This window comes from Manis javanica, chromosome 16 (assembly GCF_040802235.1).
Source record: "Manis javanica isolate MJ-LG chromosome 16, MJ_LKY, whole genome shotgun sequence".
In the NCBI taxonomy this organism is placed as follows: Eukaryota; Metazoa; Chordata; class Mammalia; order Pholidota; family Manidae; genus Manis; species Manis javanica.
In genome coordinates this window covers 59,591,656-59,606,638 of record NC_133171.1, presented here as the reverse complement: position 1 = coordinate 59,606,638, position 14,983 = coordinate 59,591,656, and the positions used below count along the sequence as shown (strand labels likewise).

Here is a 14,983-nt window from a genome sequence, read left to right as displayed (position 1 = left end):
AACTTGCTGAAGGTTATATAGGGTGAGGCAGTAACAGAGCCGGGGCTCTGGTCCAATTCAGTTTGACAGTAGAGCTCTTTGCCAGTGTTTCATGCCAATTCTCCAAGCTTTAGCTCTTCATGGGCCTTCCCTTATCTTTTTTTTTTCTAATTGAAGTATAACCTACCAGAAGTGCACAAACCTCAAGTGTATAGCTTGATTAATTTTAAAATGTGTCCACACCCATATAACCACCACCGAGTTCAAAATATTGAACATTTCTATCATCTGAGTAGTTTTCTTTGTGTCCCCTCCCAGTCAACACCGGCTCAACCAAAGGTAGCTACTATTTTGATTTCTATTTCATGAATTTAGTTTCACCTGTTCTCATAGACACACAACTTCCTTGGTTGATCAACACAACAAAAGACTCCCTATTTCTGGGAGACTCTACTCTCAAGGTATAGGATGTGGATTTACCATTGTCTGGAAAATTTAATGATGTATAACTTTACCCAGCTATAGAGCAATCGTCACCACGTTTAAATAAAGAATATGCAGGTGTGATAATTTGGAAGGCTGTTTTCTCAGAGAAGTAAATGAGAGGAAGAGAACAAGCAATGTCACACCTACAAAAAAGAATAGATGAGAAAAGAGAAAATAAATAGTATTGAAAAGTGAAAATGTGTGTTTTTTCACAATCCAAGAAGGTTGAATGATATGAAAGAAAAATATTTAACTCTAATAATAGTATATCCATATTGTTTCCCTTTTAGAAGTTTTTTGTTTTCCCCTGATAAATAGAGGTATTTTTAACATCCGTGAGCACAGAGTTGGCTTTGGTAAGGACTTGGACTCAGAAGTGGGCCTTGGAATATTCCATGGCCTGGAAAATGAACTGGTTTATGGAAGAGCACATGGCTTTGGACACAGAGCAGGCCATGGTGTGGGCCATGAACTGAGCCATAGCCTTGGGGGTGATTATGACATGACTCGTGGTGGGAGTCATGGATGTGGAGGAAGCCATAACAAAAGCCATGGAATGGATCCCAAAGGAGGCCACCAAGGAAACCATGGCAAAAGGGGGAGTACTGACATAGACTGGACAATGGAAGATGCTGAAAATTTTGGGGAGTTAAGGGATCATGGAAGAGAAGGCAGTGACCATAAAATGGGTAGGGATGGACTTCATAAGTCTTCATGGAATTGGCCTTAGAGATAGTCATGCTCAAGGTCAAGAAAAGAACCAGAGAAAGGGTCATAGAGAGTTTGACCAACAGGGCAGCCAGAAAAAGAGAACGGTCCTGAAGAAGACTGCAGCCTCATTGGGTTTGGACATGAGCTCAAGTAAAAATATTCCTTGAGCTCATCCTACAGTATGGGAGAATATATTTGTAAACAATTTATCCAATAAGGGGTTAACATCCAAAATATATGAAGAACTCATATGCCTCAACACCCAAAAAACAAATAGCCTGATTAAAAAATGGGTGGAAGATCTGAACAGACACTTCTCCAAAGAAGCAATTCATATGGCCAACAGGCACATGAAAAGATGATCCACACTGCTAATCATCAGGGAAATTGAAATGAAAGCCACAATGAGATGTCACCTCACACCAGTTAGGATGGCCAACATCCAAAAGACAAGAAACAACAAATGCTGGCGAGGATATGGAGAAAGCAGAACCCTCCTACACTGTTGGTCGGAATGTAAATTGTTCAACTGTTGTGGAAAGCAATGTGGAGGTTCCTCAAAAAACTAAGAATAGAAATATCATTTGACCCAGTAATTCCATTCCTAGGAATTTAGCCAAAGAAAACAAGATCCCTGATTTGAAAAGACATATCCACCCTTATATTTATCTCCCTACTAAGATATGGAAGCAACCTAAGTGTTCATCAATAGATGAATGGATAAAGAAGAGGTGGTACATATACACAATGGAATATTATTCAGCCATAAAAAGAAAAGAAATCCTGCCATTTGCAACAAGATAGATGGAGCTAGAGGGTATTATGCTCAGTGAAATAAGCCAGGTGGAGGAAGACAATAATACTAAATGAGTTTACTCATTTGTCGAGTATAGAAACAAAGCAAAACTGAAGGAACAAAATAGCAGCAGACTCACAGACACTGAGAAGGAACTAGTGGTTAGCAAAGGGGAGGGGTTGGGAAGGGTGGGTGGGAAGGGAGAAGGGGATTAAGGGACACAATAATTTGCAATCACAATATAGATAGGTCACAGGGAAGGCAGTACAGCACAGAGAAGACAAGTAATGACTCTATAACATCTTACGACTTTATAGACAGTAACTGCAATGGAGAGGGTGAGGACTTGACATGGGTAAATATTGAAACCACTGTGTTGTTTATGTGAACCATCATTAGGATTGTGTATCAATGATACTTTAATAAAAAAATAAGTAAAATAAAATACATCCTAGTATACTCTCTGGTGTACAGTAGGTGTTTAATAAGTACTTATGGAAAAAATTATATATATTAAAAATATATGTATATATTCATTGAGCTTAACCATAGTTCTGAATCTCTTAGGATGTCAGGGTAACCAATCTCAGAGCAATTTCTCTTTGATCTCCTACTGTGCAAGTGAAAACCTATGCTCTTTTGGCTTGGGATTTTGACTTTTTTGTTTCCTCAGGATGCAATGTGACAAGTAAGAAGAATGATGTTATTTACAGCTTAAAAAGAAGACTCTCATAGTATTTGTGGTAGTAAGATCTTGCTTATTTGTTTGATCATTCTTTTCCCTCCTTTTTCTCTTTGTTATGAGTGCATACTATGTGCTAAGCATTATACTAGGTGACTTTAAATGCACTATCATTTAATGATCTTGAAATTTGTAATATCAAAACAATATTTTGAGAGCTTCCACTTTTCTGGCAATAGTGGACAAAGTACATTAACAACTCCTCTGAACACAAACAACAACAGCTGCTGGATAAAATATTTTAAAAGTCTTTGTAACTATCAATTTGCTGGGTAGATAGTAGATAATATTTAGATCAAAACCAAGAGATGTAAGAGACTTAGGGATGCTTAAGGAGAGCTCTGAAACAAGCATTGCATTGAAGGTATTTGCCAAATTTTGGTGAATTTAAGCTTGCCTTCTCACAGGTTCTTAGCACTTCAGATACAGGAGACAAAGTCCAGAACCTATACAAGGGGTGGAGTTTAGCAGGAGACCCTAAGTAAAGCTGAGGCATAAACGGGTTAAAGCTTCAATGTATGGTTAAACTAGAATAAAACTTCATCGCCCATCATGTGCATTTGGGACTGAGAAAAATGTCTCTCTCTAAACTTGACACTGAGTGGACATGATATTCTTTTTTTTTTAACTCAGAGTAAGGCAAATATATTGGATCATTTTGTAATGAAAACAAAAATAAGAAACACACTCACAACAATAAAATATTTTCTCAACAGGGGAAAGTGACGATCCTTTCATAGTCTTTGTTTCATCCAGCAACCTAAGAGGACAAAAACATCACAGAAAGTGAAAAACACTGTGGAATTCATTCTAAGACTTCCTCATAAAAAGACATGACAACGATCTTACTGGATTTTGAAAAGAAGTCTTTCATGCCAGAGACATCTCCTTCATTGAAAGACAGTATCACATTAAGGATTATCTTAGCAAAAATAATGTTGGTTGACATTTCATGGACCCCAGCTGTGGAAATAGTTTTTGTGTCTGGTTGAAGGGGCACATTTCAAAAGCAGTGAGCAGTCACCCTCTAATTATAACCAGGCTTGAATCCTGACCATGGAGTTGACTGGTGAAAGGTACACAGTAAGAATTCTGCAAGCTTGTTGGCATCCTGATCTTCACTGATCTGATGTCCATTTTTGTTCTTTTCTTTTTAAAAAATTGAGGTATAATTGACATATAACATTAAATTAGTTTCAGGTGTTCACCATGATAATTCAATCTTTATATAATTGTGAAATGATCACTGCAATAAGTCTAGTTAATGTCTGTCTATGTTTGTAGCTCCAAATCATACAAACTGGGTAGACAGAAAACCATCCTACCCCTACTTGCTGTCCTCCAGGTCTCCTTCATCTTTGGGAAGATTCTCCCTCCCTATTTCTTTGTCTCTTCCAAATGCTGTGTGACAAGAAAGGAGAATATCACTAGGACATGTTACAAATTAAAATCTCAAAATACACTTGACATCTGTATACTTATGCTTTCCTTTTTTTCCCTTGTCCTTTTTCACGGCATGCTTCTTATGTGCCAAACACCTGCTAGTGCCTTTAAATACACCATCATTTATTTTGCAAAACAATCCAATGAAAACTCAAATTTCTGGCGTTGTAGGCAGCTGGGTGCCTTGACTGAAGCGTCAGATGGCACAGCCTCAGTAGGACCAGCCCAAGTGGGGACTCTTGCAGTAGATCCTCATGTAAATCTGAAACATTTAGGGAGAGTGTAAACTAAAAATAAACCCACCCTTCCTCTAAAGAAATGAAAGTCCACCTAGTTAAAGATTCCATTTCCCAGTCTGTATTGCAGCTTTTTGTAGTTTTTGTAGCTGTATGACTGTATTCTGGCTTATGGTATGTAAGCAGACAATAATCCTTCATGATTAAAAAACTAAATAGAATTAAAATATTTAATAACATTAGGATATGAGTCTAGAGATGGGTAATAAGAATTAAAGTGTTCCAAAGTCCTTATATTATTTTGAAGGACAGTAAAAATATTAATTACATATAGACTTTGATAAGTTACAGACTTAATAACTTATTAATTACATATAGACTCTGATAAGTATGCATATAAAACAATTTTAGGGTAACCTCCAAAAGGTGGAATTTGGGTTTGAATTCAGGACCTCCACCTCCAAATAGTCTAGAGGAATATTTTATTCTATAAGAATAAAAAAGGTCTGCTAGTGTGCTCTTGGCTTTTCAGTTGTAGAATAGGATTGCTGGGAGTCCAGGAACCAAACTGTCACTGAGCAATGGCATCTCAGCCTCCGGACCTGCTCATCACAGTAGCTAGACAGAGCCACGTCTAAGCCTTTCCCAGCCCATTACTTCCTGCCTCTCAGACTCCCAAGCCCTTTCATGTCTCCAGCCACCTCCTGCTTGCCAACTTCTTTCTAACAGGTCTTACATGTTGGGGGTAGTCATTCACCTACAAATAGACTGAGATATCGCTTCCTCCACGAAAGCTTCTCCTCCTTGACAGGGGAGTGGAGACAGCTGACTTCATCATATGGACTGTGCATTGGAACTCCCATCAATCCCACCCCCTCGCCCTGCCTTCCCTATGATCTCCCAAAACCCTCTGCTCATTTGGGTCTGTTCAGTAATGCTCATCTAGGTGACTTGTGTGTCCTTTCTGCTGCTACATCTATGCCCAGACCCAAATGGAAGCTCCTAGAGGACTCAGACTATATACCTCCCTCCCCCAGACAGACTTGAAGCTCCCCAATGTGGTACCTGTGGGATACTCTTTTGGGAGGCACTTCATGAAGCATCTGAAGGATGAGAAGGAACATCTGAAGGATCCCAGGGTGAAAACAGTCCTATAGATTCCTCTTCAAGCAAACAAGACAGGGTTCCTGTGGTTGGGGGTCAGAAGGGGGCCCTGTACCACTCCTTTACCCTCTAGGAGTCTGACAGGTGACTTGCTCTTTACTTTCAACATTCTCCCAGTGCCCTCAACCCCCATGCTGCAGAGACCCCAGGCTTTATTAAAGTCTGTATCTCTCCCTTGCCCTGTTCATTCAATGTGCATTGCTGAGTGCCTATCGCATACCCAGCAATGCTCCATCTGTTCTCTGCTTGTAATCCAGGAACTCAGGTCCCTAGTGACTACTCTTTTTTGAGTCTCATATTTTTGTATGCTTGAGAGGGGTGGGGGTCCCAGTCCCTTAGCTCAGCCCATTCGGGCTCCCTCCGTGTTAAAGGAAGCACACAGGACTTCCTGACAGGGAAACAGTCTTGGGCTTGAACAAGTTTCTGGCCCCATCTCTGCCCCAAAGGGTGGGTCCCTTCCACTCTGACAACCTTGATCTTCTCATGCCATTTTACTTCCTGCTCCAGCCAGCCCAGTGCCCTGCCTAGCGTGAACATGTCATTCTCCGTTCTCACCTTCCTCTTGACCCCTAGTCCTTCCCAGGCTCCGTATAGTTTCGTTACCTGCTCACAGCTGACCGAAGAACAAGTCAACTTCCTAACTCCTCCCCAGCCCATATGAAGTTATAAAGAGTCCTGCTGCTCTTCCACAACAAAAGAAGAGGCAACACCATTGCACGGAAGAAGCTTAAAGAATCCAGGCTTCTGGCCTCCCACCCCAAGAACACACACTCAGGAGACCCAAGCTCCTGGGAGCTGTATCTCTTCACCTTGAGCTCTCCTTTCTCAAGAATCCTGTTCTTTGCCTTCTAGGTCTTGGCCACATCTGGGATCCAGGCATCTTGCTTTCCAGCCACAAAGAGGCAGATCAAAATGCAGAAAGGAAACATTCACCTTAAGTACTGGTTACTATTGCATCTCCTACTTTTAGAGACTGGTGAGTTATTTCTTTAAAAGTGGGTGGTCTGAGAACTTTCAAGGGATTACAAGAGATGGTGACCACTACTAGGACTAGCTGTGGTTCCTCTCCATAGAGGGAGAATCATCATTTTCCAACAGTAGTTTCAGTCTAATAAGGTATCACCCAGGAGGCAGTCAGATCACAGTGGTTAAGGCTGAGGGCTGGTCTCAGATTGTCTGATGGACCATGGCTCTATCTCTTCCCATGCACTTTGGGTGAGTTGTTTAACTTCTTTGGATCTCAGTTTTTGCATCCATAAGATGACAAAAACCTGTGTAATGTGACTGGAGGTTTAAATATTAAAACAAGAAAAGTTGACTGCTATTTAAAAATATCACTCTTCTATATTCTACAAACTTCATTTCTCTTCTGTCACTAAACCTGATTCTTGTTAGCCTCAGAGTAAGGAGAATAGGATTCAAGAGTTAAAACTGACTCCCACTCTGTTTCCACACCCTTGACTCTCTGAAACACCTCTTGGGCCATCTCCCATTAGACAGCTGGATAGCATGACTTCTTAGAGAATTCATAATTTAATCAAAATTAGCCCTCCTATGACTTTGACTCATCTATTCTGTTCTCCAAAACTTCTCAGATCAAATCTATTCCATCTTTCACTTGTCACCCCTGTTCTTGGTCACCTCAGTTTCTTATTTAGTTTGCTCATGATTCTGACCTTAACCTCAATTTGTAACCCATTGCAGATTTTTAGGGGCCTTCCCAAAATAGACTGAAACTCTAGTCTTATGTTAGTTCAAATAAGCCTGAGGAAAATACACACACATGTGTGCTGAGGTGATAGGCACTCCTGTTCCAGTTTGCAGTAAAATGAGCCACACATAAGATAAATTTTATTTAGGCTGAGTATCTGTGTCCTTCAGGATAGTGAGGGGCAAAAAATAGGCACAACCTTAACTCCAGCTGAGCCTCCAGGAAGGCAGAAAAGCTTCCCTTTATCTGTACGTCTTTATTTACAGCCCTTAATCCTGGGAGATCTTATACATTTAAATTACACATAACTGCTTCTTCCCCAGCCTCTGCCATAGTGATCAGGAGACCTGGAACTTTAATGTGTGTGGAATCACCCAGCCTCTTGCTGAAGATGCAGACACCAAGGCCCCATCTCAAACTCTGATTCGTTTAGTCTGGAGTGATTTGCCTAGGAATCTTCTCCACAAGCTCCCCAGATAATTCTGACGTAGGCATTTTCTGAATAACACTCTGAGAAATATTTTCCAAGAAGAGAGATTACCTTTAAGAATGAATTAATCAATATATACTAGTTTTACCTAGGTTCTACAATTCCTTTGATACTTTTTGCTTGTATTGAATCTTGTATAGCAGAATATAGAGTAAACTTACTATCAGTGAAACTAGGTCTTATAACTGTGGTGTTGGGAGTGGGTGGGAAGGGTGACTTAGCATGGTAGCTAAATGTGCAGATTTAATAGCCTGGGTTCAAATTCCTGTCCTGTTACCTACTAGCTGTATAAACTTGGGCAAGCATCAGCATTTCTAAGCCTTGATTTTCTTCATCTTAGTGGATGGTAATAATATCTATTTCATAGGGCTATAGTGAGCACTAAGTAGAATTATCCATGTATGAATTTAACCAAACATTGAGCAGGAAGTATATATGCTCAATATATATTTGTCATCATTTATGATTACCATCAGGTATAACCCTCAGTAATAACACATCTGCCAGCACTGGATCCAGCATGATATTCAGTGGGACCAGCACAACCTCTGACCCTGGACCCAGCGCATTCCCCAGTGAGACCAGCACAGCCTGTGACCCTGGACCCAGCATGTGCCCCAGTGGGATCAGCACAGCCTGTGACCCTGGCCCCAGCATGTACCCCAGTGGGACCAGCACAGCCTCTGACCCTGGACCCAGCATGTCCCCCAGTACTGGCTCTGGTGCAATGACAGGAGGCTCTGTACCTTTCTCAACGGGAACACACACAACTTCCAACAGAATTAGCACTACTAATGCTACTATTGCAGTGAATGGAGCGAAGCCCAGTGGGTCCCTGAAGCCATGGGAAATCTTCCTCATCACTCTTGTCTCAATTGTAGTGGTCATGGGGTTCTCTGCCGGGCTCTTCTTCTGTGTGGTGAGTGTCTAGTATGTGGGAAAGTGTGGAGGAAGAAGCGGCAGGAACATAGGGAAATGGGGCATGGATAATAAGGCGACCAGCTGGGGGTAGGTAGGGAGGAAAGAAAGATCAGCAGAGAGTTACTAAAGTGAAATAGCAAGTTGGAGCCAGAGAAGCCTATCGATGTGCAGGGGAAACTATTGACTTGTGGGGAAAGGGGACCAAAAGGTGGAATAAAGGCTGGAGGAAGAAGTAGTAGGTGAGGGAGATGGTCTGAAGGGGAGAAGATTCCAGAAGGAATCCATGGTTACGGCTTCTGAGAAAGGGGTACAATTCTGAAGTGATTCACTCTTCTTTTTCTAGAGAAACTTCCTGTCCCTGAGAAACATCTTTGACATGACTGTCTACCACCCCCATGGCCCCAACTTTGGCCTGGGCCCTGGAGGGAACCATGGAGTCAACCATAGGCCAAGGTGGAGCCCTAACTCTTTCTGGAGGAGACCAGAATCCTCAGTAGACATGGAGATGAGGAGATACAATGGGCCCTGAGCATCCGCTGAAACCAGAGTACCACAGTCTTGGTGGAAGAAGCCAACCTGGGAGACTAGAAACCTGAGTGTCCTCTCATTCATCCCCAGGAGTCCCCTCTCAGCTTTGTCTGGGACTCTGACAGCCTCAGGGAAGACAGTGCCTCCAACTCTCTATTACCAGACACTGGAAAGAGGAGACTGTATTGGCCATTTAGTTAAGAATAAACATAGTCAAAATATATGACTGAGAGAACCAGACATGCACACAAGTGGGTGTCAGCAGCGCCATGTTGCATTTCCCGGTTTTGTGAGGGAGCCCCCTTCTTCAATCCACTTGGCATTCACAATCCCCACAGTGACATCCAGAGACCCCAGTCCTATCTTTCTCCTTCTCCTGATCCCTCTGGCCCCAAGCAGGACCCCTGTGTTTCTGAGACTCTCCCAGACTAACAAGAGAATGGAATTGAGAGAGACAGGAAGGGAGGATGCAGGATTCCAGGGACTCGTGATTAGGCCTGTGGTACACAGAGATTATGTCACGGCACACAGAGAACCTGGGGCCTGACAGGTGGAGAGCGGCAAGTAGGCATGCCGGGGAGGGGGTGCAGGGTGTGTGCACTCACACTCACAGTTTCTAGGGCATCGATGTTTGCTCCCGACCTGGGTGATTGTCAGAATGAAGGTGCTAGTTGACACTTTTCTCTCTGAGAGTTCCCTCCAGCCAAGAGAAAATGCTTCCTGTTTTACCAGGGAAAAGACTTTCTGGCTAAGGCCTAACCTTTCAAGAGGCTCATGTCAAAGACACCTGGGTAAAGCCTAAGAATCTCATGAATTCCCCTCCCAGAAGGGCTGCAGATTCCTTTCATGGGTCCAGGGGAAAAGGCTACCTGACCTACAGGTCTTGGAGGACACAAGGAAGCTGCTTTGAAGGTTACAATACTCCAGACCCAAAGGGCAGGGAGAGGACTGCCACCTGGGATAGAGTCCTCAGAAGAGAACTAACGTGTGTTGGAGGGTTCATCCCAACTCAGAGCACTGGAAACTGCTCTACTTTCCAACACTCACTGGGTTTCTCAAATGTCAGCACACCAAACAATTGATTCTAAATAATGAGGCCCTGCTGAGTCCCATGCAGACTCATCATTATCATCATCATCTCACTTAAAGAGATCCAGCAACCAGAAGGAGAAGCTGAGTTGAACACCCCTAAAAAGGTGCCCATCCCATGGTGTGACTGTGAGAAACATAATGTGGGAAACATGAAAATAAATGAGATCAGGCAAGGGAACCCATTTAGGTAACTAAAAATTTAAAAGCATGCATTTTCAAGTTTAAAACTGTAATAGACCAGTTGAAAGGCTGGCCATGGTTGAAAGTAAAATTAGTAATCTGGAAGAGCAAGTGTCAAAAACACCTCAATTACACACAATGATTTGGGGATGAAACTCACCCAGAAAATAGAATACCCCTGGAGCACAGATTCAGGAGGACTAACATGCAAGCAATAAGGTTGAAAACAGAGAAAAAAGGAAGAGGTGGATGACAGAAGTCAAAGAACAATAGAGAAGAAGATCTGAGTCTGCAGATTGAAAGGGTTCACTAACTACAGCTCTGTAAATACACTAAAAACACTGACTTATCTATTTAAAGCAGTGGATTATATGGTATGTAAATTCTGTCAATGAAGTTATCAAAATTTATTACCAGACATATCGTGTAAATAAAATTTTGATTTCTGAAGATAAAGAACAAATGACTCAAAGCAATGGGTGCTTTGAGATAGAGGAAGATGAAAGGGGAGAAAATCCTGGTGAGCAATTTAGCCTGTGATTAATCACACTGTCATGCTGTGAATACCTCAAGACTCAGAGCAGCTGGACCATTGTGGATAAAGTGAAGGTTCCTATGGCCAGGATTCTCACCTCGCCCTGGTGGGCTTACTCACTACAGATGTGTGGGCAATGCATTGCTACTGACTATGTAAAGAGCTCCACCAGTGCTCTGTGTGACACGGTGGCACAGCTGCAAGACTGCAGGCTGCTGGAGTGGTGGCAGCGCCGAGGACAGAGACTGAGATGGCTGTGGGGACAGAAAGGCCCAGAGGCAGAGACAGGCTTCTGCATGCAGACTCGCTCTAAGTAGACGGGATTCTAGTGACTGACGTGCCACCACAGGAGTAAACTTGGGTATAAACACTTTCACCCAAAGAATGTCCCATTGTCATTTTTCGATCTCACTGAATCCATAGTGAATTTTCCTGGGGCTGAAACCCATTGGCAAGACAACTGTTTATACAGAATTTGGAAGCATTATTACTCAACTTTGATCATGGAAGATACCTTCATGGACTACACATGTTTTAACTCCACAAAGCTCCAGCTCACCAAGCATGTTTGAGCCAAGCAGAAGTCCAGGAAGTAGACAGGGTTAAGGACTGCCCCTTCCAGACCACATGTTTTGCACCGCTGTTCTGCACAATGATCATCAAATGAACTCTGTCCTATACTTTTGGAGGTACATGAAGACTTCTAAAGAATGTTATACAGGTGTGGGGGGTGTTTTACAGGAATCATTTTCCAGATCTTCAACTTCTATATATATATATTTTGCTTAAAACTGATCTGCCTGAGAATACTTTCATGGTCAGAGCATCAAGCTAGTTATATTTTTCCAAGTCCTGTTTTATACTCAACCACTTTTTTATTTCTAGCTCCTATATTTTGAGGGTATTTCCCTTGGGTGCAGAAAACCCTGGGGTGCAAATAGAGGGATAACTCAAAATTCTCTTCTCATTTAGATCTCATACATATAGAGTAGGGCTTCAGTTTTCCCCTGCTCATATAAATTCCTGCTAGGGACAATGGAGTGTAACAAACTGTCAGTTCGGTACACATTAAGATATTAATTATTTGGATATATTATAGAATGAGGTAGCAGAAGTTAAGAAAAATTTCTGTGTAACAATTGCTTCTTTTTCATCCCCTGTCAAAGAAGGCATCCCTTCTCAGGGCACATCTCGTGAAAGTAGAGAGATGACAGAATTGGTAAAAAAAATAATGAAGGTGGCAGTGCCTTATGTACTCTAGGCAAAACCTTGGCCAAGTCAGCCCACCTTACCTGTCTATCTGTCGAATTTAGAATATTCGAGATTTGCAAAAATTTGCTGGGAAATAGCAACTTACCTGAAGCATGTTTCCCTGGCTTTTACAGCACTCTCTGCAAGGAGAAAGTACCTCATTTGCCAGTTTCCTCTTCTAGGCCACAGTTGTATATTTCACATGATTTCAAGAGAAAGACATTAGGAGTTCTGCACTTACTTCCAGCTGATCTATGTTATTTCTTAGGGTGAACGGAACATAGAAAGCCCTTACAGCATGTCAGACAAGAGCACACACTGTGAAACTAGAATTTCTGGTTTGAAATTTAAGCTCAGCATGCACACATTCCTTAATTCTCTCAGCCTCCATTTTCTCATCCATAAAAATGAGGATGATTACAATACCGACCTCATAAGGTTGCTGTGAAATGCTTAGAATAGTATTGCATTTCACAGCACTCTAGAAATGTTATTATCTTTTATATTGGGCAGGTTAATGTTTCACATTTTCATGAAAATATGGAAAAACATTGCATAGGAAAAACATTTACATTTAACTTTTCACAAAAAGGTTACTTGGGACTATAAAAAACAGAGTCTTACAAGTCAGAGGAAATGTTTTGAAAGCTTCTAAACAAATGTTTTGGTGCAGATAAGGACACTAGGATGATCAGTAAAAATCTTTCAGGCAGAAAAAATTGAATAATGTAGAATAACAGTGTAAAAAAAGTAGAATAATGTGGAGCAAGTGAAATGTTCACAAAGCAGAAGGAGCTATGTAAAACCCTGGGCTACTGAGGAAGAATTTGCTAATATGCTATTAACACATAATGGTGAGTCTTGACATGCTACAGTGTTTAGAGTCTGTTTGAAACATTTTAAAGAGGAGTAAAACTTTTATTATTCCAATGCCTATATTTACAATATAGTAGAATTACTTTCTTTACTATTATTAATTTGATTATGTTTATGATTTAAGCATTAAACATAAACAGATGAGAGAATACACAGTTTTTCTAAATTCTTTTTGAGAGTATATGAGCAGAAAAATGGAAGACCAATGCTCAAGTACATAAGGATATTTCCACACAAACTGTACTTTAACATGCTTAATGAAGTTTACACAACCTCATGAGAGACCTTCACCTCTCAGTCCAAGGATAGCTGCCACCATCATGGGGGCCGCCTGAAGGAAGATGGATCACAGGCATTGATCACACTGGCCTGTATGTCACAGGAAACCTTGTTTCTTTTGTTTTGTTTTGTTTATTTTATTTTATTATTATTACTATTTTATTTTTCATTAAGATATCATTGATGGCCAACAGACACATGAAAAGATGCTCCCTATCACTAATCATCAGGAAAATGCAAATTAAAACCACAATGAGATATCACCTCACACCTGTAAGGATGGCCAGCATCGAAAAGACTAAGAACAACAAATGCTGGCAAAGATGCAGGGAAAGGGGACCCTCCTACACTGCTGGTGGGAATGCAAGCTAGTTCAACCATTGTGGAAAGCAATATGGAGGTTCCTCAAAAATTTTTAAATAGAAATACCATTTGACCCGGGAATACCACTCCTCGGAATTTACCCAAAGAATACAACTTCTCAGATTCAAAAAGACATATGCACCCCTATGTTTATTGCAGCACTTTTTACAACAGCTAAGATATGGAAGCAACCTAAGGGTCTATCAATAGATGAATAGATAAAAAGGAGGTAGTACATATACACAATGAAATACTATTCTGCCATAAGAAAGAAACAAATCCTACCATTTGCAACAACATGGATGGAGCTGGAGGACATTGTCCTCAGTGAAATAAGCCAGGCAGAGAAAGACAAGTGCCAAATGATTTCCCTCATCTGTGGAATATAACAATGAAGCAAAACTGAAGGAACAAAACAGCAGCAGACTCACAGACTCCAAGAAGGGACTAGTGGTTGCCAAAGGGGAGGGATGTGGGAGGGTGGGTGGGGAGGGAGGGAGAAGGGGATTGAGGGGTATTATGTGTAGTACATCTGGTGTGGGGGATCACGGGGAGAGCAGGGTAGCACAGAGAAGGCAAATAGTGGATCTGTGGCATCTTGCTGCACTGATGGACAGTGACTGCATTGGGGTATGGGTGGGGACTCAATAATATGGGTGAATGCAGTAACCACACTGTTTTTTCATGTGAAACCTTCACAAGAGTGTATATCAATAATACCTTTAAAAAAGATGTCATTGATATACACTCTTATGAAGGTTTTACAAGAAAAACAATGTGGTTATTACATTCACCTTTATTATCGAGTTCCCCCCATACCCCATTGAAGTCACTGCTCATCAGTGTAGTGAGATGCCACAGAGTCATTACTTGTCTTCTCTGTGCTACACTGTCTTCCCCGTGATCCTCCCCACACCATGTGTACCAATCATAATCCCCTCAATCCCCATCTCCCTCCCTCCCTGACCCCTCTCCCACCTCTCCCCTTTGGCAACCACTAGTCCCTTCTTGGAGTCTGTGAGTCTGCTGCTGTTTTGTTCCTTCAGTTTTGCTTTGTTGTTATACTCCACAAATGAGGGAAATCATTTCATACTTGTCTTTCTCTGCCTGGCTTATTTCACTGAGCATAATAACCTCTAGCTCCACCCATGTTATTGCAAATGGTAGGATCTGTTTCTTTCTTATGGCTGAATAGTATTC

General features: G+C 41.6%; 1 protein-coding gene across 1 annotated transcript; it reads left to right on the top strand.

Moving 5' to 3' along the window:
• Window positions 1–6,264: 6,264 nt before the first annotated feature.
• Window positions 6,265–9,437, top strand: MUC21 (mucin 21, cell surface associated). The gene is made up of 3 exons (XM_037026812.1): window positions 6,265–6,533; window positions 8,235–8,677; window positions 9,023–9,437. The coding sequence occupies exons 1-3, from the start codon at window positions 6,470–6,472 to the stop codon at window positions 9,206–9,208; spliced, it is 693 nt and encodes a 230-aa protein (XP_036882707.1). The 5' UTR covers window positions 6,265–6,469; the 3' UTR covers window positions 9,209–9,437.
• The last annotated feature ends 5,546 nt before the right edge of the window (window positions 9,438–14,983 follow it).

Excerpts from the sequence above, each read along its gene's own strand:
- MUC21 (XM_037026812.1), top strand. The coding sequence starts at position 6,470 with ATGCAGAAAGGAAACATTCACCTTAAGTACTGGTTACTATTGCATCTC. Across the intron at positions 6,534-8,234 it reads TCTCCTACTTTTAGAGACTG|GTATAACCCTCAGTAATAAC; the intron begins GTGAGTTATTTC and ends GATTACCATCAG. Across the intron at positions 8,678-9,022 it reads CCGGGCTCTTCTTCTGTGTG|AGAAACTTCCTGTCCCTGAG; the intron begins GTGAGTGTCTAG and ends TTCTTTTTCTAG.